Here is a 27,102-nt window from a genome sequence, read left to right on the forward strand (position 1 = left end):
TCCAGCAGTGTAGAGTGCGGTGAAGTTCAACAGAGAAAAGGCAGACCAATTACCAAGGGTTGAACTCAACAGGTGCACCCTATCCAGTGGTTTCTTGGATTTGAGAAAAAGGCACTATTTTGCCAGTCAGCGGTGGGAGAAGTGCAAAGTTGAAGAGTGTGCCCAAAAGGAATCACTAAGTCAGGTGGAAAAAACAAAGGCATAAAAACATTTTGACAAATTAAATTAATGCAAGGATGTGGTACATACATAAAAAAACTGGTTTAAACCAAAGGAGCATAGGCCTACATATTCAGGCATTGGTAGGAGTGAAGAATTAGTAAACTAAAAAGAGGAGAAAAATCACTCTGCAGCAAGTAGAAGACAAATTGACATCGATCATGCTGGCAAAAACAAACCAGAAGCATTGTGATGACCCACCTTGGCAATCACATTACATACAGAAACAAAACAGGAAGCAAATACCATTTGGGACTATGGGCCCCCCTCCTTTTCACATATACAGGACCAGGCACACAAACATTGTATTGGCAGAAGCAAACATGCCTCCACCCAGCCTGCCACAATGAGGCATAAGGAGCACACATTTAAGAGTACACTGACATTACCATTACCATTCTGCTGTTGTAACCCACCCTCAACCAACAACAACCTACTATCTTTGCATTGTGAGACATAGCTGATCTAACAGCAAGAAGACAGAAACCACTGAGCGACAGATAAAAGGCAGGGAACAGAGCTCAACCAAGTGATATGTTAGGGCTGGATCACTTGGGCAGCACCGTAAAAAAGCACAAAGAAGAAAAGGGAGAATCATAGATCATAAAATAGGGTTAAGCGTAAGAGGTTATGGTGAACAAAGTTGATAATGCATCATCCTAATGGCAGACACCTGTCTAACTTTCAAATTACACTAGAATCAAGCCAACTGGTAATGTAATATCATCCAATTCTTGCAAACACCAAACAGTACAATAAATATTATTTAATTCTAATTCTGGCTTCATCTTTGATGAATGTATTTAGAATTATAACATTTTCAGATGAGGAAATCTGACTAAAGTTTTACAGCAAACTGTGTTTAACTCCATAGTACTGAGAATTTTTTTAAAAAGCCCTGTAAATTCTTCATGTGAGTCTCTCACCCATTTATCAGTTCGGCCAATCAGACAATAAACTTAGTTTCCCATTGATCTTTAATATTTGTCATGTAATATAATTGTATTTCTTGTAATATAATGGTAAAAGACTAAAGGGCCTATTTACAAACTGAATGTTGTAGTACAATGGTACTACTAAAGTTCTACAAAATGTTTATAACAAATCTAGGAGTATAAATATCCACCTCCACCTCTCCTATCTTTTCTAAGGGGTGATCCTCACATATGTAAATTGACAAATTAGTGGTAAATGAGGGAGGAACAAGAGGGATTGGCGGGAAAAGGGGCATATTTGCTACTAAATTGAAGGTAAGGGAGGAGAAGGTGAGGTTTAGAGAGGTTTATGAAGGGTATTAGAAAGAGACATGCTCCCACTCTCAAAAGAGTAGGCCCATTGCTTTTCACAAACTGCACTTCTAATGTTGTTACAGCTTAAAAGAGACACAAAACAATAGTGTATTACTCCAGCTCGGAATAGGAGAAAGTCCAGCACCACACATGGCCACACACTAGTACAGCAACACTACCCCCCTCCCCCCCACCCCCCAAAGAAAATAATTGAGCTAGGGAGTTAAGCTAAATATGTTAAATTTAATTAAAGTATTTAAAATACTTAAATATTTTAACAACTTTTTTGAACTTATAAATTAGTGTAACATTTATTTATATGACAGTATTTTTAATTTACTTTAAAATAATTGTATTCATCACTTTAATCAGTATTACTACATAATCTAATGTTATTTTTTAATTTAGGTGGGAAGTATTTTTTTAATTTAAGCTTCAGGGAGCTATTTTTTATTTTATTTAATATTTAAGTTCATTAAAGATTTGATTCAAAATTCAAATGTTAAAATGTAAGTCAAAATTATGTTGTTAGCGCTGTGACATTTAATTTTTTTCTAACATATAACATTAATTTCTATTAATATTTACTGTAACAATATTTTGCTGTAATGTATGTAATGCAGTGTCTATGAGACTTTTTAGGCTGCAGCGACCTGCCCATTGTTTCCTGCCAAGCATAAATTAATTGCTTGTTTAAACATTGTGACCTGCAATTCGTGAAATATAGGCAATTGCGTTGTTTTGCTTTCTTTTATTAACTTTGGGAAAATACAAAAGAAATTCAGAATAGAATCCAATTTAGCCCTAGAAGTCACATTACAAAAGAATAATATTTCTAGACAGATTAGATGATTTCCCTAGGTTGTTTCTCTTCAAAATATTCTTCTCCCTTTTATTTAGAAAGATAACAATTTGAACTCATATAAAAACCTACAATGCACTTACTTTTACTTAGTCATTACATGTTATTGATTTGTAGTCCGACTCATATTAATGGTGACAAGATGTGTCTGAAGATATGGCTTAGTGGCTAGAGCTGTTGACTTCGAAATCTGTGAACCATGTTTAAATTCCATGCTTGGTTCCACATTGTGTGATTTTGGTCAAATTTGAAATGTATTTGTGTAATCCCCACTTGATGTATACAATTTTGTTGATCATTTGCCAATGCCCCTGTTTTATGTACAGCACTATGTTACTTCCTACCTAGGCTCACGCCATATAAATGTCAAAACACACCTGCATACAAGATCACACAATCTACATACAATGTCTTGTAATTCATTTGTTAGCCAGTATATGTTAAACACACAATAATCCCACTGCAGAGAGGCTGAGTTAATTTTTCAAAAAAACTGTTTTTGAATTAGGAATAACCTTGTTTACTTACTAATTTTGTAGAACAGCGGATAAACATGTTCTAGTAATTTTGCACAGGAGTTATCTAAAGTGTTATTTTGAAAGTAAAGTCTCTAATAGGTCACATTCATTAAGCCACACATAGGTTGTGGAGTGTTCCTCTTTTCCTGTGCTAGGGGAATTCCTCTAGTTATTCCATCGAAACTGGTAATATTTTCTTTCAAGTGACAGTTGGCACTAAAATCAAATGTAGCATCTTCTCGCTAGTTAATTTTAAACCATTTTCCTGACCACTTTAAAAAGGGATGGATGTTGGCTATCTTTTTTTTCTTCAGACACCATAATAAGAAGATGAAAGTTCTGACGTTGACGTGAGAAGTTTGTGAGTTATTGGTAACATTTTAGTAGCAGGATTAAAATATTTGTGAGGGTAAGTGAAGTTCACAAGACAAATATTTTAAATAGTATTAAACCCCTAAATAAACAGAAACAGAATTAGGCTATATTATTTTGGATATGATTTCTAACCTTCTTTCAGATTTGTAATCATACCACCTTATTGAGATGAGGGATCATAGAATACTAATAATCTCTTTCATTGGACTGTGTGTCCGAATTTATTGTGGGCTGATTAGAAGGATATTAAAACAAAGTATTGCAATGTGCTGGATAGGGAGTTCAAGGAGTTCTTCAGGATCATGATCCCTATTAATTTAATCAGCTTTCATCATCCATGCTCACACACATAATAGTGCCTTGTGCACATAATACTCACTGTGGGAGTATTATTTTTAGCTTTGAGGTCTCTAAATATGGATATCCATTGCCCCATGAGAGGAAGATACTAGGTGTCCCGTGTAATCACAGAGGGCCTCATTATGAGGTTGGCGGGCTGACCGTCGGCCCGCCAGCCCCATTGAGTGGAGACCGCCGCAGAGTGAGCAGTCTCAACCCTGGGCCAATTAAAGGTTTCCACTTGGGCTGAATAGCAGAAACCTCAGAAATCTGAGGTTTCCGCTGGCCAGCCCAGTGGAAACCATGCGGCAGCATTGGCCTCAGCTCCTCATGGAGCTGAGATCAATGCCATCACACAGAGAGTGCCCCCAGCACCCTCGGAATACACACTGTCTGTTGTAGCAGACATTGTGCATTCCAAGGGTGCTTGTCAGGGGGCCCCTTGCACTGCCTATGACATTTTTGAGGGCAGTGCAGTGCCCCCCTGTGGCTCATCAGGACTTCCTTTTCGTCAGCCTTTTGATGGCGGGACCCCTGCCTTGAAAAGGCTGGCAGAAAGGGGACTCGTGATCAGCATGGCAGCTCTGAGCTGAGCTCCGCAATGGCTGACTCCAACCTCCGCCACCTATTCGGGAACAAAGTACCTGGCGGTGGCAGCAATCCCATGCCTTATGAAAGGTTGGACCGTCAGGGTCGTAATGTGGCTGTCGGACCGCCAGGAGTGAGGCAGTCTGACAGCAACCATGAGTCTGGCAGTCTTCAGACCGGCAGGCTCGTAATGAGGGCCAAAGTCTTTAAAGGTTAGTGCTCATCAATAGCCTAAACAATATTTTTCCAGATGTGACAACCCTATGATGAAGCATGCCACCTAGGTTGATAGCTTAGGGTGTCCCGTAGGCTTTCATTATCCTAATGAGGCTGCTGGATTCAGGCGGCAGAATCACCTGAATTGTGGGGAACTGAGTCCAATCCCACACCATGTGACAATCCGATTTTCCAGCTAACTAGCAGCACCTCATCTATGCCCAAGAGCAGGGATGATTGTGGCAACCCGGCGCATGACTGAAATGACTCCTCAGGGAAATCGTGGTCGATCAGATCTCATCCTTTTTTCTCAGTTACATTAGTCTCACATATGTAAAGACAAACAGAAGCAGAGAATGGTTTGATGAGGTTTAATGAATTAGCTGCATCTTAGATAAAATGCCATTATTTGCAAAAACTAGGATGATAAAACACGCCAGGAGCAAAATGGTGACAAGAAGAGTGAAACAGAAAAAAATTCCACCATACTCTCACTAGGAGTAATATATGTGGTTCCTACCTAAGCTATGTTAGAGCACAGCATGATAAGCCCTAATCCGCCATTTAGGTTCCCCCGCTGGGAAGACATCATCCCCCATACCCAAGCAAGGAAGCCTGTTGTCTAGAGAGACACCATCCCCATGTAGGACAGGGATCCGGTAATCTAAGCAAGCAGCTGTAGCGAAGGCAAACAGCATTCCACATGCAGTCAGTCATCTGGCTGGAATCTCTCTCTAACATGTATAGGACAGACACATGTTTTTATAATAAAGCAGCTGATGTTCTGAGAAAAAGTCCCCATGTAAGGATATGTATGTTTCTATGAATGTTGGAGACACAGCGTACCACTTTGCAGGCAACTCTATCTGACTGCAGCCTTGAGGAAAGCACAGTGAAAAGAATGTCTTGATAGAAGCACAATGCTTTCCTAGGGGAAATAACAACTAGATAAAGAAAAAAAACAGTACCGCAAATATTGCCTGTTCTAAAATAATAATATGAAGCTGAATAAAATGTAGCTGGACTGAAGTGCACCAAGGGCAGATCCAGTTGCTAAAATAATGTGCCTTAAAAACATGGCTAAAGTAGCTATACACCAAGGGTTTGTCATATTTTTTTATAGGATTCCGGCTACATCAACTATCAGAACTAATCAAAAATTCTACTTCAGGTGAACCATTAGCCCAGATAGTTTATTTTTGTGTGTGCATGTAACTGGGAGGAAGCTATCTTGAGCAGGCCCATCCTCCCTTTCCTTTGTTTGCCTTTAATGTAACATGCTGATAGCCCGAAAAGCTGATGACCTTGGACTCGCTTTCATCCCCTAAGAGAGTGTTGTTTTGTTATATGCAGTGCTCACAAATCTGTATGGGACATTAGCCCATCTTTTTTGCACTGCAGATCTGTCCCTTTCTTTCCAAACTAAGGTCTTTGCAACTCTGCTTACTTACATCTCCTCACATTTACAGGGCCAGTACTGGTGGATATTCCTTTTTGTATTTGGTCCTAAGCATTTGGATCTCCCTTGATATGCACATTAGATTTTGTGATTCTCAGTGCTGTGTATAAGAAGCTAAAACCCCAGCTTTTTGTAAACTTATTGAATGTTAATCTCCTACCCTTTGTCAAGACAGAGTAGTCAGTTTTAGTGCTAGGTAACCTTGTTTGGTAGTAGAGAAGTTTATAAATCTTCATAATGAAAATGCAGTAGCTGACCCGCGTTTTTGCGTTAATATATTCCATATGGGCTAGTACTTTTGCCCTCTGTTCAGAATATATTTTTAACAACGTCAATGCAACTCCACCCATTTGGCATATACTTTGAATTGCTAACAATATTCTATTTACTATACATAAGGGACATTTTATGTAGCTTTCATTCTCACAAAACCATAGGATCTTTTTGTCTTAATGTTTATGTAGATGTTTCTCCATCCTAATCCCCGCTGCAACCACACTACACATGTCTATGTTTCTCTTTGACTTTATCAACTCCTTTAAGCACTTCTCCGTCTCAACTCATCTTTTCATCTTGGCTATCCTCTTCTCCACAAATACTCGCCCAATGCACTATATCAAAATTACTCTTAAAAATATTTTGGGAAAGAACTTTAAATATATAGTAATGACGATTCTGTTTGTGGGTATGCATCTGGAGACGCTACTAAGCACACATTGTGCTGTCCAATTACACCTCCACACATGCCGGCTCTTTTAGGGAAAGAAGAACTGATATGCTGTGTGTGACAAATAAGCATAGATATGACCAAACCCCATCGTCATACTCCTGCATTATTCAGACATGGGCATTGACAACTCTATAGCAAGTAAAGTAAACAAAGGAGGACACAACTAGCAATTGTGTGTGTTGGTACAAGTAAAAATAACATGTACATGTGCAAGATCCTTTAGTAAATGGACCCCCCTGAAATGTCATGTTTGATCGGCCAGGAACAAAAAATGTGAACTCATCAACCCCATTGACGTACATGTTAAATGTGAGGAAAAATGTTCCTGGCAGTTGGCAGTTGTTGACTTCTACCCCAGAGTTCTGAAAAATGGTTACTGCATAGCAACAGAAAAATTACATGTAATACCATAGAGGAGAAAGAAATGTTAAAACTGTACTAAGCTCTACTTCTTTTTCAGCCAATCCATTATGAAGAAAAGAACTGGTGTGAGGAGGAGTACTCTGGTGGGTGTTACACCTCCTACTTTCCACCCGGGATCATGACTCAGTATGGCAGGTATATTGTCATTTTCTTTTAGCTATCAAGTGAAATGTCTCAGTTTTGGAGGAATATGTTATGATGAAGCTCAATGCAAGCCTAGCAGCAGCTTTTACTCTTGTGTAAAATCATTTGATTGTAATGCATTAAATATTAACATTTTAAAAACAATTATTATGTCAGTCAGTCTGTAGTACCCAGCATGGAAGACAGAGACTCCATAGTAAAGTAGGACAGCTTTATTCTAAAAAAAAAAAGGGAGCACAGCGGTCGATCATCTACAAACCAGCCAGCAGGGTGGCCCTAACTGAACTCTGTATTCTAATACAGAAGAAAAGAACACCAGATGTCGATGGATCTATGCTCGCTTTCTAAAAAAACGCTACTGACACAACCTTTACATACACCTTGTAAGCAATGAGGCAAAACATTACCACGATCATCAAACTGTAAGATACTACATGGCATTATTCTTTACAAGAAAAAAACAAAAAGAAAACTGTGACAGGGAAAAAACCCGGGTAGGTAAAACTGAACAGCAGCAAATGAGAACTTGTGGGTGTTTTGAAATGGAAAGGAGGCCTACAGGAATGGGTGCTCCTATGGACAAGCTTGCAGGATGTTACGAGAGTCAGTAGCAACTTTCAACCCCAAAGACACACTTGTCTCAGACTGGTTCACGAGTATGATTAAGTTTGCCAACCCTCTCTGTGTTATATTTTTGTTGTCCTTTGACTCTGATTCCACCACCCTGGATTTTGTCAAGAGCAACAGGGTCGAAATACTTTGAATCCCCCTTTTTACATGCCCTGCCTTCTTAATTTGCAACAAATCCCCCAAACAGAACTGCATAAGCTTGGTTCTTTTCCTGTTGTCAAACTCTCACTTTTGCTTGACAGGTGTGTATTTCACTTTACCTATTAGTAGTGAGCCTGACTCCTAAACCTGGGCACTATCATTCCTCTGCTTTAATATCCAGAAGGGACACAGTTTGGACATGGGAATTCTGTTCCACACTAGCCCAAAAGGTGAAACTCCAGTTACAGAATGTAGTGTGCTGCTGTAAAACCACAACATGTTTTTTACTGCTTTCATAACATAACATAACACTTTAAATTAGGACACCTGATAGGGAGTGCAGTGAACCACCACCTACTCACCAGCCAACAGGGTGGCTCCAACTGAATTCTACATTCACAAGGCACCATTCTAATGCAGAACAAAATAACACTGGTGTAAAAGGAACCACACTTACATTTTAAAACCCTACTGACACCATCCCCGGATACACTGGGTATCATCTATGACTGACGAGGCAATTCATCACCACCATCATTAAACTTTTTAATGCTACACAGAATCAGTTATCCAGAACATAGTCATTTGTTCAGATACAGACATTGTTCAGTGCAGTTGCCTGGTCCCATAAGCTGTTGTACCCCTAGCTAGACTTTATTTATTTTTATTTGGAAAAGATGATACAACCAGAGTATATGTCATAAATAACAAACAAAATATAGCAGTCAAAAATACAATTCCATGAGGCTTATATCCTATTATTAGATACACGAGCCATTGAAAAACGTATGATGCATTAAGAAATCATTCTCACTTAAGAAACTGCATCTATAATTTCAATGTAAAATGGAAAGTAGTAAATAATATCTTATTCATAATTCCCATAATATTGACATTCATAATTCCTAAATTAAGATGTTCAAAGCATACTAAGGTAAAATTAAGACGAGTCCGGCAATCTCACAGTGCGATGTGGATGGTGTAGAGAATACTGACAGACTTACAGCAACACTCATTTAACACGAACATAGTTGTTAATCAGAAATAAATTACTGCATTCAGGTATAGATTTGTTCCCATCTGCGTTCCACTGTTCAATGTCAAAGGTCAGATCGTAAATTCACTAACCTTGCCTGGATTATCAGAGGTCACTGTTTGATAGTACAGTGGTCCGAAAATATGATGTTCTACATAGATCAGAATAGCATGAGAATGATGATCCTCCCTTGCCTTTTTTAGCCTTTAGAAATACAAATCTATGGACTATATGAATTTGACAATCAGTTATCACAGTCGGATAAATTTGGAAAAGTGTGTTAAAAATAAGTGCTGAGTTTGTCACTGTAGGAAACTGGCCTGGTGTGTGGTGGGTACCTATGGTACTTACACCTTTTACCAGGTCCAGGGTTCCCCTATTAGTGAAGTGTAGGCAGTGTCTAGAAGCCAGGCTCTCTAGGGGTAGCTGTGGATGAACAGCCAAGGCTTACCTAGGACACATGCAAAGCTCATGCAATACCACTGTAGTCACACAGCACTTACACACATGATAAAAAACTACTAGATAGGCAATACCCTAATAGGAGGTAAGTAAACACATTAAATATGTACAGTACCAATCAGGAAATAGGCATAAATAGCAATTGAAAACAGTGCAATAGCAATAGACAATAGTGACCCTAGGGGTAGCCCAAACCATATACTAAACAAATAGAATGCGAATGCAGGACCCCCACCCAGGTAAGTGGAATCTGTAGAGGGGAGCTGGGGGAACTAGGAAACCCCAAAGGTAAGTACCACAGTGCCCCCAACAACCAGGAAGAAATGAGTAAGTTACTCTAAGTTCCCCAAACTACTGAATTGACTGAAAATAAGGATATTGCAACACCCAGACAAGACTGCAAGAAACCAGCAGTGGATTCTAAAGAAGAAAGATCTGAAAAAGAAGGGGACAAAGTCCAGAACAAAGAGAAGTGTCCGGTGGTGGCAGGGAGCCACTACCCACCCGTCTTGTGGTTGCAGGAGTTGGTCGATGGTAGGATGAAGACGGTCAGCAATGCAGCCCTGGATTGAGTGAAGAGTTCCTGGAGGATGCAGTCGATGTCCCACGCCGGATGGAAGATTGCAGTTTTTCTGTGGTGTGGAAAAGCAACCAACAAGCCTTGGCGGAGGCAAGAGTTGCAGTAGGCAAAAAGTGAACTAGTAAGGTCCAGGAGGACTAAACCCACTGGAGGGCATCCCAGGGGACCCACAGCAAGGCAGAGAGTCCACAGAAGAAAAGGCAGCCCCCACAGAAGACGCACTGGAAGAAGACCCAGGAGTCACAGAGGAGCCCACGCAGCACAACTGAATAAGGGTCCCACGCTGCAGGAGAAGCCACAGAGGGATGTACATTGCAGGGAAGAGTGTTGGGGGCTGGGGCTACACAGAGCATGAAGATCCTTTGGAGGAAATACCAACTAGCCTTGGTAGCTGCAAGAGACGTGATGCATGGGGGCACCGTCCTGTGTGGGAAGGCAAAGGCTTACCTTCATCAAAATTGGACAGCTGGCAGAGAGGACCAAGGGGACCGCTACAGACCACCACTCGTGATGCAGGATCCACGCAGCTCAGGATGAGAGGAGATCCATTCAGCCAGTCGTCGTTGCAGTTGGTGCCTGCAGATGCAGGGGAGTGATTACTTTACTCCAAGGGAGATTCCTTCTTCCTTCTTATGCAGACTGAAGACTTGCAGCCCTCAGAGGATGCACAGCCAGGGTAATGTTGCAGAAGTTGGAAGGAGCCATGGAAACAATGTTGCAAGCAGAGTCTTCATCGGGGATGCAGATTATCATTTCCTGGAGGGTCCAGTTGCAGTTCCAGTGGCCAGAAGTTGAAGTAAGCAATGCAGGGGAATCATGCTGGAGTCTTGGTCATCGAATTTGAGGACCCATCTAAGAGGGAGACCCTAAATAGCCCTGGAAGGGGGATTGGTCATGTAGCCTATCAGGAGGGGGCTCTGACATCACCTATCTGACCTAGCCACTCAGATGCTCTCAGAGGCCTCTGCTCACCTTGGATTCCAGATGACAGAATCAAGGGACCCTCTGGAGCTTTGTCATCATCCCTGGGGTGATGATGGACAGGGGAGTGGTCACTCCCGTTTCCATTGTCCAGTTTCACGCCAAGCAGGTATTGGAGGTCCCTGAACCAGTGCAGACTGGTTTATGCAAGGAGGGTACCAAATGTGCCCTTCAAAGCATACCAGTGGCTTTGAGATGCTACCCCTCCCAAGCCATGGAACTTATATTTCCAAAGGAAGATGGTGTTACCCCCCTCTCCCAAAGGAAATCTTTGTTCTGCCTTCCGAGGCTTGATCTGATCAAGCAGCAGGAGGGCAGAAAGCTGTCTGAGGGGTTGCAGCGCTTGGGCTGCCCAGAAACCCCCAGGAAGCTGGCAGGAGCAATGCTGGAGGTCCTCTAAGGACCTACGTCCAGTACACAATTAAAATGGCATCCCCGCACTCACAAAGTCCATGAAAAATGGAGCTGGAGTTTGTGGGAGCAACACTGCTCATATAGGGGTGCCCTGACACATAGGTACCTTCACCCTGCCCTCTAAGCTAGGAGCGCCTACTGTAGGGGTGACTTAGTGACTTGGTGCAGTGACCTGTAGTGAAAAGGGTGCATTCACCCGTTCACGCTGGCTGCACTGGCAGGCCTGCAGATACACTTTGCATGGGCTTTCCATGGTTGGAATAATACATGATGCAGCCCATGGGGGACCCCTGGTGCCCCAATGCCCTTGGTACCTGGGCACCATATACCAGGGACTTATATGGGGGCACCAGTATGCCAAATGTGGAGTGTGTGTGGTCCAAACAACCAAATTTAAAGGGAGAGAGCATAGTCACTGGGGTCCTGGTTTGCAGGATCCTAGTGAACACAGTCAAAACATACTGATAACAGGCAAGAAGTGGGGTTAACCATGTCAGAAAGACAGTGCTTTCCTACAGTCACCTCTCTGCCCCTGCATGGATACCTATCACCTGCAACTTATTCCTGTGGATGTGATTTTCAAGATGTTCTACTTTCCAGGTGAAATCTTTCATTTTTTGTCTTTGTTCATCAGCTTGTAGTTCCACTGTTTACATTATATCTTCCAAATTTCAGTTGTCTCCCACTCCTGAAATTCTACCTCAGAGGGCGCAAAATTGTTTAGAGATTTTACAGACATCAATTAGAGATTTAAGACGAGAGGTCTTTAATGATGGACAATCTATTTTGTATTCATCTCTATGTACACAGAGGCTATCTATAGATTAAGTCATTGGATGTTAATCTTCAATCCGTTGACTAGCAGTATCTAAATTTGCCGTCTCTGTCGAGACATGGTGATTAGAAATTTGTTGCTTGGTAGAGAACAGTCTCATCTGTTAAATTGCTTGTGGGAGATCCCATTGAATCTGCAGCAGTTATTCCTTCTTGTCACTTCCAGGAGTTAGATGATTCGTTTTTCCATTTTCTCCATACTTCTCCCCAATCTGTATCCTTATTAGACTCTGAGTCTAAATTGGAATCTGAATAGTCAGAAAATGAACAAAATCTCTGGTGCTTCCGGGTCTTCTAACTTTCCTCTGTTTATATGTGCGGTAGAACTACAAACTTTCTTTGAGCTGAGAGCATCAAAAGCCAGATTTGTATGTTTTTTGTTTATTAACCTGTTTAGCTACACTCCTAATCTCCCTGGAAGGCTTCAGAACAGAAACTACATCCAACCCAGAGGACAAGTCATTTGGTGAAACCCTAAAAACTATGCCTACCTATGGTGATGTTTCTTCTCCAAAACTTGTGTGTCAACATATACTGTTTTATTAGGAACTGTCTTTTATTCTGTGTCGTTAGAGATATGCATCATTGCAGGATCTACATGGATTGTACACATTTTTGAAGACTCTTGATGCATCAAATTTGGCAAGTGTATCACAGTCTTTAGTTATGGTGTTGCAAGACATTTGTAGCTCTTTTACCTGTGACTGGGTCTGGTCTGCATTCCCACCTTTGTCAAATAGGATACTATATTTTTCTCATCTTTATTTGTTTTGCCTTTGAACTGTTTACTACAGCAAGAACCCCCTTACTGCTCCTGGCAGGGAGCAAGACATCTTTTATTTTCCCTTTGATGTCTGAACAATGACCTGAGTGTTTAGCAGGGCTCTAGAATACATTTCTGGGAATGCCTCTAAAACTCACTAGTCGAGGTGATTGTGGCTCAAGTCTTCCCTGTGAGCACTCTGCCAGATTTGCTTGCAGGAAGAGGCCCACTGTTGATCTGTGAGCAAGGAGACGGTCTTTCTGGTGTGCCCTTGGGTGCTAAACACCATTGATGATGCTGTTTGGTGAAAAACTGCCACACTCCTACATCTCACATGGCTGAAGATCCTCAGCCAAACTGCCAGCTTGACTAACACCAAAACGCCAGATCGCAGCCAATGCTCATTGAGTTTGAAAAAGAGGAATCCTGTGTGGCTTTTTTAGGGCAAAAATGAGGATCACCACAGTTATAATCTGAATGCAGACTGTCAGTGGTGCTCTAATAATATTTACCGAAATTTGTATCTTAAGCACCAGTGACTGGTTGGCTGGTTTCTTAGTTGGCTGCATGAGTTGTGTGCTGAGAGCCCTCCTCTGTCTAGCGCAAACTCTCAGCCTATCGCAATCTTGCTTGTCCATCCAGAGTCAAGGGTTTTCTCTGCACCCTTAGACTTTAGCCTCCAGGTTGTATAAAATAACTCCTTCTAAAAGTCCTTACTGATTTGCTCTATTGACTTGTCAAGACATGTTAATTGTTGCCAGTCCATGCATGGACAGTTTATGGCTATGTTCAGGGCTGCTTAGTCTGCCACCATGTAATTACCGAATGGATCGCCACAACACAGAATCCCTAAGGAGATCTCAGTTTAGAGCTTAAAAAGTTTAAGGAGCTGGACTCGTCTCTTGGGTCTTCATTAGAAGTCCCATGTTAATTGTGAAGGAGCTGGTCACTGATGATACAGTTCTTTAAGGATTGTGACTACCGCAGAAATTACACTGCTCTAGAGAATTTCATGTGCGCAAAGTTTCTGGGTAAAACTCTGCACAAAAAACACATATTACATGGTTTTCCCAAAAACATGGAATGGAGAGCATTTCTGCCCCATTCCTTAGAGGTACTGGTGCCTATATTTAGGGACCGCCAGGAGTAGGGTAGGAAATACTGGGCCTTTTAGTCCACAGCTTGTAATGGGACCCTTAGCAGTATACAGGAAATCATTTCAAAATCACCTATGCACTATGAGACCCAGTACACATCTCTCCAAGCTCTGAGTCTTAAAAATGGGCACAAGTTCTGGCAGTGTATTGCTCTTACAACCTATGACATATACTGTGAGATAGCTGCTAACTCGCAGTGTAACCTTTGAGAGTTCTGTGAAATTGCATCTCCTTATTGGCCATTCTGAGCCTAAATTGTAATTATGTCCCTAAGAATCTTAAACATTTATAAACAGCAAGCGTCATATTGTAAACACAGGGTTCTAGTAATTCAAAATGTTGTTAGTGTCACACGCTTGCAAAATGTTAAACAGGCCTCAAAAGAAACCCTGTCATTCCTTGTTAGAATCCTCTGTTATATCATCACTTACATTTAGTTCATTCTCAGTGTATTCACTACATAGTGATTGAGACGCACAGCAACGCTCACGCGCTCTCCATATTCAGGAAGCGTGAGGCATTTGTTGTTGTATATGCTGTTGTGAAAATATGCCCTTTATGGAGGGACAAGGCTTGACCTGGAATTTATCACGTGAAAACTCCGAGGGTGTGACAATTATCACACAACTCGTAATTCCGATCTGTTTACAACACGTTTTCAAAGGGATCGGAATTTCGCCCTCACTTATAATCAGGGCCACAGGGCTTAGTTTCAGCACCCCCCTTAGTCCAGTGGGAAAGTACAGGCTTAGACAACGCAAACCAAGGAATCCGACGGACTGTAAACCACGAGTCCCCCTAAGCTTTATTTAAGGGTAGTGCATATATAGTGCACCGTTCAGCCCAGTGAGACTGCGGGATAATTTATATTAGTGAGTTCTAATACTTCGTTCCCCACGGATTGACACACACAATAAATCCTCTCTACATTATCAAAAGGCGTGATTAAACTCAGTGTCCTATTTCAGCGCAGCTTATAGGAATAGATGTAACTATACAAATACACTTTTAAGTTATCTGAATGAATGTGGTCACGCAGTTTATTATGACAGCCTTACTCTACCTGATCACCGTCTTTGTTTATTTTTAAGGGTCCTTCGCCAGCCAGTTGGAAGAATCTACTTTGCAGGCACGGAAACGGCAACCGAATGGAGTGGGTACATGGAGGGCGCAGTAGAAGCTGGAGAGAGGGCAGCCAGAGAGGTACTGCAAAGCTTTCCTTACAACTGTAGTTGCAAGAAATGGCATAAAGGTGTGATGTGTTTGTACACCTGAAGAAAACGTTCTATCCATATCCGTACCTGTGCCAAAGCACTTGACCTGGCCCACCTCTACAAGAATGGGATGCTAGTAGGAAAGTGAGAGGGACAAGGGTGGACAAAGGGCGAAGTGTCAGTATTATGTACTGTAAAAATGGATCAGTCCACAACAGAGCTTACTCGAGCGACAGGAAAGCCAACATAGGGGTGATTCATAAATCCAGGATCTACGCACACACAAGTGAATATAAGTTACTGTCTCTCGGCATGCCGTACTACTTACATGAATGACTGTATTTTACAATGTGCTTGGGACTGATATATTTGAATGGTTAGCATGAAATATGTAATTGTGGGTTCAGGCACTAATGTTTATGGAAATACGCCCTAGGCGTTGTCAGCTACTCTCACTCTTTATCTCCAGTGGGATCTTATTTCTGGCACCCGACACCAGCCGGTACCCTTTTGGAGATATCTTTTCAAAGGCCCTTCACTCTTGTTCCTTACTGCAACCTGAAGTGTCTGACCTGCACTATGGTGTATGGCTCCCATCTAAATTTTTTACATTTACTGGGGGAACTTCATCTTACCCTTTACTGAGCTCCCAGTGTGTATCCACGGCTCTGGCTGGTGCCCATTGCCCAGGATGCTTTCAAGTGTATTGCACATCCTTGTATATATGTCCCTTTTCCCCTTGAACTGTGGGTTTGGATGGGATGAAGACTTTCCTGCAATGTATAAACAAGGCTTCCTCTGCTGTACCGTGCCAGATGACCATATTTTATTTTAAGTAGGAGGACAACCTGAAAAGACCTCCCTCTAGAGGATTGCTGCAAGCACCAGTACTATTCTGTTTTCTACTGTGTATTCCTAAATGTTACTTTAGCACTTTATGTTCATTAACTTGTATTCTCCACATTGTTTGTCACAATATTTTCATTAAGTGAATATATTTCTCTTGGTTTACCCTGAAAATCAGTTTTATAACAGTGTAATAAATTAGCCATACTGCATAATGTGTGGTTGTAACATAAAATTTGGCCAGCACAGGACCAACTGCCTTATGGCCAATGAAGTTAATGAGGGAACTTCCAATACATAAAGAACACTATGCAAAAGTGACCCAGCATAGACTCACTTTTTGCACCATACATACCTGCTGTGTCCACTGCACACTGCTAGAAGGGATGGTACCAGAATATACTGTGAGAATATCGGCTGGCATAAATATTGTTTCCTAAATATCTTTTACACAAATATCGGACCATTAGAGTCATTATTAGTAACAATCAGCAGCCAGCTGGGCGATATGTTTGTAAATGAGATTTAGGAGACACTATTTACATCAGAAGATATTTCTGTAGATGATCTTCTGAGATACAACTGGGAAAAAAGTGAAGGCTTGGTCATAACTTCAGTTGAGGAGTGGTGGAATGAGTACCCTATCCCATTCAGAGCCTCAGGAGTCATGGTCCCCTGAGAACGGTGTCTAAATGTGTGCTCCCTGACAAAACATAGGTGCCTTTAAGCAATGTTTCATTCAATAATACAGGCACCCAGTAAAGACAATGGCCCTGATTACAAGTGAATCAGTAAATTCTCACCTGTGCGTAAACCCATGTTTATGCATGGGTTGGAATTATGAGTTTGAAGGTATTTATTACACCTGATAGTTTTTAGATGCGTTAAATAATTGACCTGCCAAAATTAAACAAGGGGAAAAGTATACAGTATTTACCGTATCATGTGGCTATTAGTGTGTTAAACGCCAAAATCTGCATGCATTCCCCACAACCTCAGAACAGGCATTTTTTATTGCACCCGATAAACAGCGTACCTCGTGGTATTTTTATTTATCAGGTTCAATAAACAGCACCTGTACTCGGAATCAGGCCCTTTGTACAGTATATAAAAGCAGAATCTTACCTTACCTTGGACAATATCTGTTTTTTCACCTGTTTACATATTAGTTCTTTATAGGTATTAGGAACTGTGCCTTTTTCATAGCATGATAGATTCACTGAATATAGCTATGCAGAAATGTTTCTGATAAATACCAAGTGAGTTATTTGTGAGTTTGAAAAAGCATTTGTAGTTCAGACAAATACATTGCATGGTACAATTCTAGCTTATTGCCATTTGGATGACTGTGGGATGGTACTCTTCCCTGTGTATGGGTTGCGACTCTGAATGTGGGTGATGGTTTTCCATCAGAAGTTGAGAATGAGGTTTTGTGCAATGAGAACCAGTGGTGGAACCTCACTCCATAATTGGAAGGCTTAGGGTGCAATCCCAGAATGGGTTTCTATGAGGGCTTTGAGTGTGACATGTACAGAACTATCAGTTGGCCCCTTCTTCTGATCTGAGGCTCTAAAGTGCAGTATCACAGGAATGCCTGACTAGGACACTGCATTGTCTGAACCATCAGAGAATACCTAGGTTTGTATGACATTACAACAAATGCCTTTACCAGGTATGGCTTCACCACGCATCATTTACCACGCAATGCATTTACCATGTATTGCCTTAATTATGCAAGTTGTTACTGCACAAATGGCTAAATATGGTAAGTATATATCAGGTATTGAAACCCCTATTATTATTATTATTATATATATGTGTGTATATATACATATATATTTAAATAAATATGATCAAAGAAAAGTGCCTCTTGTCACAGGCAATGAAAGACCTCACTTCAGAATTTGATATAGATGCGAAAATAATTTTAATGGCACCATGTTTCGATCTTACAAAAATATTCCCAGAGGCCCACACCAAACGATGTGCACCACCACATTTGAAAACAAAGGGGAACACCAAAAACATAAATTAGAGTGAAAAGACTCTAAAACAGCCACAATTCTTGTAAAAAAGACTCACTGCAAAAATGTCATGAGTTATGCTATGCAACATGAATAACTTTACATGATATTATAACACCGAAAAATAGAAAAAATAAATTGTGTAGATCAAATAACAAATAGCCTAAATAATACATACAGCATGATTTAGATATAATAGTAATAAATCTAAATCTCATTCACATATTACATAATACACTCAGTTCAAAAAACATCTATTTCAGGTTTATGCACAGAGTCCAGGCCAAGTGGCCTTAAATCTCAATCTTATTCACATAACAGTTGATTCACTTAATACAAAAAGTGTCTATTTTAGGTTTATACTCAAAGCCCAGGCAAAGTGGCCTTAAAACTCTTATTGTGGCTGAAAACAAATGTCCCTAAACGAAAGGACAACAATTATACTATGATCTTTGGGAAAATGTGCATACAAATATAAGTACAATGCGGAGCATAGTCCAACAGCAAATAGAAATATTCTAAATCTCATAAGAATACGTTTGTGAGTAAAAGACTGACAACCCTTGCCACACAACATATATAAGGCAAAAAAGAGACAAAAAAGATGTTACCAATTGTCCCTGTCTGGGAGAATAGACTCAACCCACATGAACAAAAAGATCATCCTCCACGTTAAGACCGATTGGGGCCTGGCTATGTAGACGGACAATGTACTCTGATTCCAAAATCCATAGTTTCTTCTCCCTGTTGCCCCCTCTTGCTGGCAACACCACCCTGTCAATACCAAAGAAAGAGAGTGTATCAAGATTTTGAGAAAGCATTTCCTTCCAGTGTCTGGCTACTAGGTAACTTTGATCACAGTTCTTGACTGCCCTCAGATGTTAAAGAATCGGCCTTTTACCAGGGAAGATGGTACACCCTACATACCTCAGGCTGCATGGGCAAGCCAAAAAATAGACACAAAAATCACCAATATATGTAATGAATTTGTTGATTTTACCCCGTTTTCCAATGAGCAACACACAGGTCTTAACGTTTTTGCTCCCTCTACATGCTTTACATCTCCCACACTTGTGGAAGCCACTCTGTTCTGATAGCCAACCCTGCGTTGATCTGGTGCTGATATTGCTATGTACTAATATATCTTTCACTGACCTGGATTTACTGTAAGTGATCAATGGATATGGTGAAACTTTCTGCCCAATAATAGGGTCAGATTTGACCAGATGCCAGTGTTTTGAAATCATTCTTTTAAGTTTGATTCATTTAGCATTGTACATGGGGATTAACCTTATATCCTAATCACCACTGGAGGCCCTGGCCTTCTGGGCAAAAAGATCCTTTCTAGTAAGGGTGCCCTTTCTCTCTTTGGCAGCCAGCAAGACCTTCTGGGCTAGCCTCTGACTCTTCCTAACATGATTTTCTCTTCCTTCTCATATGCCTCTGTGCTTCTACAATTCTGTGTTGTTTCAAGGAGTTCCCCATAGGGAATACTCCATTTCAGCTTAGTCTAATGATGACTGCCAGCATGCAATAGGCTATTGCCTGCTGTCTTTTTTCCGAAAAAGAAAGTTATGAACCCTACCCTCCTTGAGCCCCACATGTACATCCCAAAAATCAATTTCTCTATTATGTATCTTGTGTGTAAATGATAGATTCAGATCATTGTGTGAAATGAGTGCCAGTAAATCCTGTAGGAGGTTCTTGGGACCATCTAATATGATGAAAAGACCATCAATATATCTTGTCCAGAGTGTTATGTGCCCGGTCCACCTCACGTTCTCTTCTGCCCAGATGTGTTTCTTCTCCCACCAACTCATGAAAATGTCCACAAAACTTGGAGCAAAGCAACCTCCCTTCGCAATGCCAGTAATCTGCCTGTGCCATACATCATTGAAAAGAAAACAAATGCTTTGGAAAAAAATATCAACATGTCCAGTAACATCATGATGTTGTCATATAAGCAAATAGCTTTGTCCCGAAAGAAGTGTTTGCGTGCCCCAATACCTAACTTCTGATCAAAGCACATGTACAATGAAACCACATTAATAGTTACCCGAAGATATGAGTGCTGCCAAGGTATTTTGTCGATCTTAGTGATGAAATCTACACTATCCCTACAATAAGAGGGTACGTTTAACACATACGGCAAAAAATAAAAGTCAAGATAAATTGAGGTGGGCTCTAGATTACATTTATTTTCATGTATTTTAGGAAGCACGTAAAAGCAGGGCGCTACAGGTTTTTGAACGCACAAAAATTAAAATTCATCTGTACTAAGGAGTCCTCTTTCTCTCCACTTAGGTAGCTGAATGTGATATTGTAAAATGGAGTACTTTTGGCCTCATACCCAGAAAGCTCATAATCATGCAACGTGGTGAGTTGTCTATTTGCCTCCTGCAGATATTTCTGAACATCCCACTGGACTACATTGCCCCCCTTATCAGGGCTTTATCACAATACTGGAGTCCTGTGCCAGTGAGTGCAGGGCTAATTTCTGAGATCCAGTCAAATTTTCAGCATAGTGATTTTTATTCTCCTTCCAGATCTGTAGGCGCTCTCTAGTAACTACCTCATGGAAGGTGTCTATATTATCATGCGGTGTATTCGGATTGTACCTAGATTTCGTCTTGAATCATTCAGATTTGTTCTATCTAACTCAAGATCCATAGAGGTAAAAAATCCCTCTCCGTATCACAATCCAGCATACCCCTTTCCAGTTTTTTCAAAGCAATTAGGCCCTTAATATCACTCAAACACAAGTTATCAAATATGTGATCCACAATAGGAATGTTAGAGGAAACCTTAATATGTCTACCCTCTTGTTGAGTAAAAACCTTTGTCAACTTCAGTTTACGAATAAACAAAAACATATCTATGCATGTTCTGCAATAATCCATGTTGGCTACAGGACAGAAAGACAAACCCAATTCCTGTAGGGATTGTTCAGCTTCGTTCAGTTTATGTGTAGACAAATTGATAACAGTTAATCAATCCTCATCCTTTGTTTCTTCTTGGTCTGCAGTGTAGCCCTTCATGCGGCATATCAGCTTTGTCTCTCCTTCCCTCCTCTCCTGGTTTCTCTCCTTTTTTGTTGTTCACGCCTTTTCCTAACCCGGGTTTTTTCTGAGGCCTTTTAAGGTAGTTAAAAGTGACCCCTCTCTCTTGCTGGTGATTGGCTGTTCATCCAAATCTGAGTAAATCTCAGAACCTGACTCAGATGTGACCACCTCTTGATTTCTTAATGCACCCGCTTGTTTGAACTGTCTTACAGCATTGTCAAATTTCCTCCCAAAGGTTAAAATATGGACAAAAGCATAGTCCTGTTTACCCCGTTGGAACACTCTCCTCTTTTGTATCTGAATTTCCTGTTCATACTTTCTGAGCATCTGTTCCATTTGGGAAATAAATGTATTCATTTCATCCTGTTCTGAGTGCTGTTCGAGGATAGCTTTCACCTTGGAGATCTCCTCACATACCTGTTCAAGTTACAGTTTCACTTATTTTGATAAGAGTCCCAACATACCCCCACACATAGAGACTAATACTGTTGACCATTCTTCTAATAGCTTTCTATTAGGATTTTGATGTATAGAGGTGATTAATGTGCACAAACCCGGCGACACCCTGCTAATTTCAATATACTTCTCCAGAGAACTCGTCTCTCACCACCGGTTTATCTTTTTCTTCAAACGTTTTTCATAATGAAAGAGATGTTGATAAATATACATATTCCCTTATTGATCCCAACCCCTAAACTCACCCACCTCTAAACCTTAAAACACCCTTACCACGCAATACCCTCACCCACCCTTAAAACATCCTTACCACCCAATACCCTTACCCACTCCTTAAATCTGAAAATATCCTTACCACCCAATACCCTTACCCACCCCTAAGCCTTGGGAACACCCATACCACCCAATACCCTTCCCGCACTTACAACCTAAAAAATACCCTTACCATCCAATACCCCTACTGACCCCTAATCCCTAAAAATACCTTTACCACCCAATACTGTTACCCACCCCAAACCCTAAAAGTACCCCTACCACATGATGCCCCACCGACCCCTAAACCCTAAAAACACCTTTACCACCCAATACCGCTACTGACTGCTGAACCCTAAAAATACTCTTACCACTCAATACCCTTGCCCACACCAAAACCCTAAAAATACCTGTATCATGCAATACCCCTTCCCACCCATAACCCTAAAACAGCTTTACCAGCCAAGAACCTTACCCACCCCCAAACCCCCTTACCCTTACCAATATCCCTACCCAAACCTAAACCCTAAAAGCACCCTTACCACCCAATACCCTTACCCACCCCTAAACACTTAAAAAAGCATATATATATATATATATATATATATATATATATATATATATATATATATATTTTATATATAGAGAGAGATATATTATCTACTGGCAGTCGTATATTTATAGTTAGGACCTAGTTTCCATTGGAAAAGCATTTTCCACCGTTTGATGAATCTTCATAAAATTTTCCAAAACAAAAAAAAGTGTACCCAAGAATTTTGTTGTGCATGGGAAGTTTTCGAGGTGATCCATCAAGCTGGGTGTCGAGAAAAAGGGTGGTAAAAAAATGCCTTTCCCATGTTAATTCCCTAGGAGTTTTGAACACAATTAAACCAAATTTGGCAGAAAGGTAGCTTTGGCTAATAGATTTAACTTTTTGGGTGTAAATCTGCTCAGTAGTTTAAGAGACATTAAATAAAAAACACATCTCTATATCTAGAGGCACGAAAGTCTTGTGCAGAAATCTGATTTGCTGCCAAGAATACAGCCAGGAAGTGTTAACAGCCATTTCGAGCTTCAGCTGAGTCTCAAAAGGAAAATAAAAAAAGAAAAGGGGACATGGTACGTTTACCCTTACCCCCTAGCCTTGGTGCAGGGGTACCCCTGGAACTCTGGGGGCAAAAAAGCAATTTTTTTTTAATTCACCGCAAAATTTGCGAATATTTGTGAATTTAAACAAAAAAAGAGTGGTCTCCTGCGCTTTCTTTTAATGGTGGGGTAGGTCCCCAGGGCATTGCGGGCAAAATAGGAGGGATATGCACATGGCCCCTCTCCTAGGGCTTATAGAAGCCCCAGGGACCATCACCTCCCAGAGGCTATGTGCTATAAATATGCTGGTGGCCGCACGCCATCCGGGCTCTGGGGACCACCGCTTTCCTGGGGCTATGCACATAAAGTATGTGGGGGGGCAGACCCCGGAGACAACCACCTCCCCGGGGCAAAATGTAAAAGATGTAGGAGGGCTGCACAACCCCCCTCTTGGAGCCATAGATGGCCCTGGGGACCGCCACCACCCAGGGCCGACTCCTGCTACCTCCTGAGGTGTCCACACGCGGGAGTTATCTGTTTGCTTTTACTTGGCTGGAGCTCACAGCTCCTGCCAAGCAAAAGCAAACATAACTCTGTTTTCAGCAAGAGGGAGCTGTCAAACAGCTCCCACTTGCTGAAAGCGGAGTTCTCATCTTATTCCCTGCATTGTAACTGCTATTTAAAGCAGCTCCCTGCTTGGTGGAGCAATGCCTGCTCCCAGAGGACTCAAGAGCTGGCTGGTACGGGGGGCCTTGAGGCTTCTTTCGTGGCCCCTGAAATGAAAAAAAAGAAATATATTTTCACAGTGGAAGTGCAGATCTGCAGTTCTACCTTGAAAAGTTATCTGATGAAGAAGCTCAAAGCAAAATAACTTTGGCAAAGTTACACACACTAGGTCACAGACGACATTACCACTGCATCTTTCAAATATATGTAGTGCAAGGCAGGCACTATACATAAAGCCAACAAGGTAGCACTTACCCATTAGAAAGCTTCCTAGTTGGGTAGACATTCTGCACAAAACAGTGGCGTCAAACGTTATTCTCTTAGGGATTCAAAAATCGGTTCTAAGTGACAGATTCTGTTGGACACATGATATGGCTATTTGCAGAGCTTTATCCCTTTGGGTAGCCTCCTGGATTTCTCTCAGTGACACAGGTAGTGGCCTCGATCTCTCCACCACTAACCGCACATACTCCTCGATATCCTCCACTTCACCTTTTTCCTTTGCTGATGCAGAACGGGCATGGCGTGATAAGTAATCAGCCGGATTCTGAGTACCCGGCCGATATACCACCGAGAATTGATATCCTTGCAGCTGGAGGATCCATTTCTCTATTCTTGGGGGAGGCTATGACGCTGTCTTATTGAATAATGGTATGAGAGGTTTATGGTCTGTGTAAATGAGGAATGGGTGACCTTAGAGATATAAATGATAGTTATGACATCCCCAGTTTACCGCTAACGCCTCTTTTTCGATGTGTGAATATTTTTGTTCCGTCATGGTCAACGCTCTACTGGCATATGCCACTGGTGCCCACTCACCATCCTTTCTTCTTTGGGACAACACGGCCCCAAGACCAACTGGGCTTGCGTCTACAGACAGTTCCGTGTCTCTTGCAGAGTCGAAATACACTAACGTGGTCTCTGACGACAGTGCTTGTTTCGTTGCCTGAAATGCTGCCTCCTGTGTCCGACTCCATTCCCATGGGGTGTTGGCCTTCGTGAGCTCCCGCAACGGGGCTGTGAGTGAAGTCAGGTTTGGGATAAACCTCCTGCAGTAAGTCACCATTCCCAGAAAACTTCAAACTCCGGTAACTGAGGTGGGGGCAGGCACAGATTTTATGTCCACCACCTTCTCTGGGTCAGGTCGAACACCCTGTTCTGAAAAATGGTAGCCAAAAAATGCAATGTCCTGTCTCAAAAACTCTCACTTTTCTCGGTGTAAAGTTAGCCAGTTCACGTGTAGTCGTTGGAAGACAGCCAGGAGTCTCTTTAGATGTGTCTCTACCGTGGGGGCATGCACCAAAATATCATCACTTACGTTGATTACGCCTTCTAGTCCAGCCAGTACCCATCGTATTGTGTCCTGAAACACTTCTGCCGTGCTGGCAATCCCGAAGCTCAGGCGTTTGTATCTCCTCAGCCCAACGTGTGTAGAGAACGTCGTTATTGCTCGAGATTCCGGGGCTAGCATTAGTTGATGGTATCCTGCCCGCAAGTCCATTTTGGAAAACCATTTCAAGCCACTGACCTCCGCCACTATATCATCCACTGTGGGTGTGAGGTGGCGTTCTCTCCGGATGGCCACATTGGGAAGGCGCATGTCCACGCATATGCGCACCTCTCCTGGCTGTTTTGGTTTTCTCGTGACTACAATGGGTGACACCCACGGTGTGGGCCCTTCCACCTTTTCGATAATGTCAGCTTCCTCTACCTTGCGTAGTTCAGCCTCCACCTGCGGTCGAAGGTGAAACGATATCGTCTATGTTTAAGAGCCACCGGCTTTATGGATTTGTCAATGTGCAGTTTCACTTGACGGTCTTTCAGACAGCCAATCCCTCTGAACAGATCAGCGCATTCTTCCTGCAGGTTGTCCAGCATCCCTAGCTGTATGCTGAATGCAAACGTCACCAACTTTAGCTCTTCCGCTGTGCTGAGTAGCATTCTTGTCCCTATTTTGACAACGTATACTTTGGCTTGCACCGTTGCCTCTTCGTGATTGATGTCCGTCATGAATACTCCTGCCAGTGGGAGTGGTGGGTTGACTCAAATGCAAACACTTGCACTGCTGTGTGGCGAAGTGGGGGAGGGTTTTGCAGTTGATTAAGTGCCGATTGGGCTAGAATGTTGATTGAGGCCCCAGTGTCAATCAACGCATTCACTTGATGGCCTGCTACTTTTACTTTGCATTCTAGGGATCTTTTTTCCTGTCTGACTGCCTGGTTCTGTGGCGTGTATTACGTATACTGTCCTATCCGGCTCGTCATCATCATCCATGTCGGGAATTATGTCCGGTTGTTGACTAGCTTTCGCAGCATGACTCATTCTATGTTTCTCTGTCTTAGGCCTTGTTGTGGAACGGCATACTTTAGCAAAATGATTCAGTCTTTGAAAGTTCGTGCATTGTTTCCCTAGGGCAGGGCATTTGCCTTGATGTGGGAAGATCCCTCCGCACATATAGCATGATCGATGGGTATTTGGCGATTTTGTTTTGTCTTTTTTCTTTGCTGTAGTCCCTAAGTTAATGGTATTTACCGGCTCTGTTTTGATGGCTTGTGTGAGTGCCGACTCCATGTGTGCCGCCCTTACTTCAGATAGTTCCTTTGATCTGCCCATTGTCAGCATGTCAGCCATCGCCATGCCAGGGATTTGTAAAATGTGCTCCCTTAGTTTTGTGTAGTGACATCCTTGGATGAATTGAGCTCTTATTTCATCCTCCGGATCCTGTAGTGTGCACGTGCTGGCCAATTCCCTTAGTCTTGCGTAATAAATGTCTACAGACTCCTCGGGTTGTTGTCTGGCTTGTCGGAGGAGAAATCATTCATAGTCTGGGTTTGCCATAGGTTCAAAGTACCCTGTGATTGCCCTTTTTAGAGTTCGGTAATTAAATGGAGGTCCCTCTTCCGCTACTGTTTTGCTGATCCTGTGTATCATTGCTCCACCCATATGCAGGAGCATTGGTCGCTGCCTATCTAGGTCCAACGCCATTGCTGCAAAATAGTTCTCTAGGTGCTCCACCCATGATTTCCACTTTGCCGCTTGAGCTGATGGAGGCCCTTCCATTACAAAAGGCTATAATGCTGGGAATGTGGCCATGATACTGTGTTTACTGTGTGTTTCTTTTCTTTGTTACCGTTAATGTTCTTAATTTATTATATATATTTTTTTTTTTTCAGAGACTTGATAGCTACAGGAGCTGGGTCATGTGCTGTGCTCTGGTGGTGCTCCTCACTCACCGGTATTGTCTTTGTTGCTTGCTCTCCTCCGATTTCAGGCCAG

General features: G+C 41.9%; 1 protein-coding gene across 1 annotated transcript in view; it reads left to right on the plus strand.

Moving 5' to 3' along the window:
• The window catches only part of LOC138249943 (amine oxidase [flavin-containing] B-like), a 321,621-nt gene that overhangs the window by 282,277 nt on the left and 12,242 nt on the right, over positions 1-27,102 (plus strand). The window contains exons 12-13 of the mRNA XM_069204199.1: positions 7,056-7,153; positions 15,252-15,363. Of these exons, the coding sequence (XP_069060300.1) occupies positions 7,056-7,153; positions 15,252-15,363 (210 nt within the window). The remainder of the gene's footprint in view (positions 1-7,055; positions 7,154-15,251; positions 15,364-27,102) is intronic.

This window comes from Pleurodeles waltl, chromosome 8 (genome assembly GCF_031143425.1).
Source record: "Pleurodeles waltl isolate 20211129_DDA chromosome 8, aPleWal1.hap1.20221129, whole genome shotgun sequence".
NCBI lineage: Eukaryota > Metazoa > Chordata > Amphibia > Caudata > Salamandridae > Pleurodeles > Pleurodeles waltl.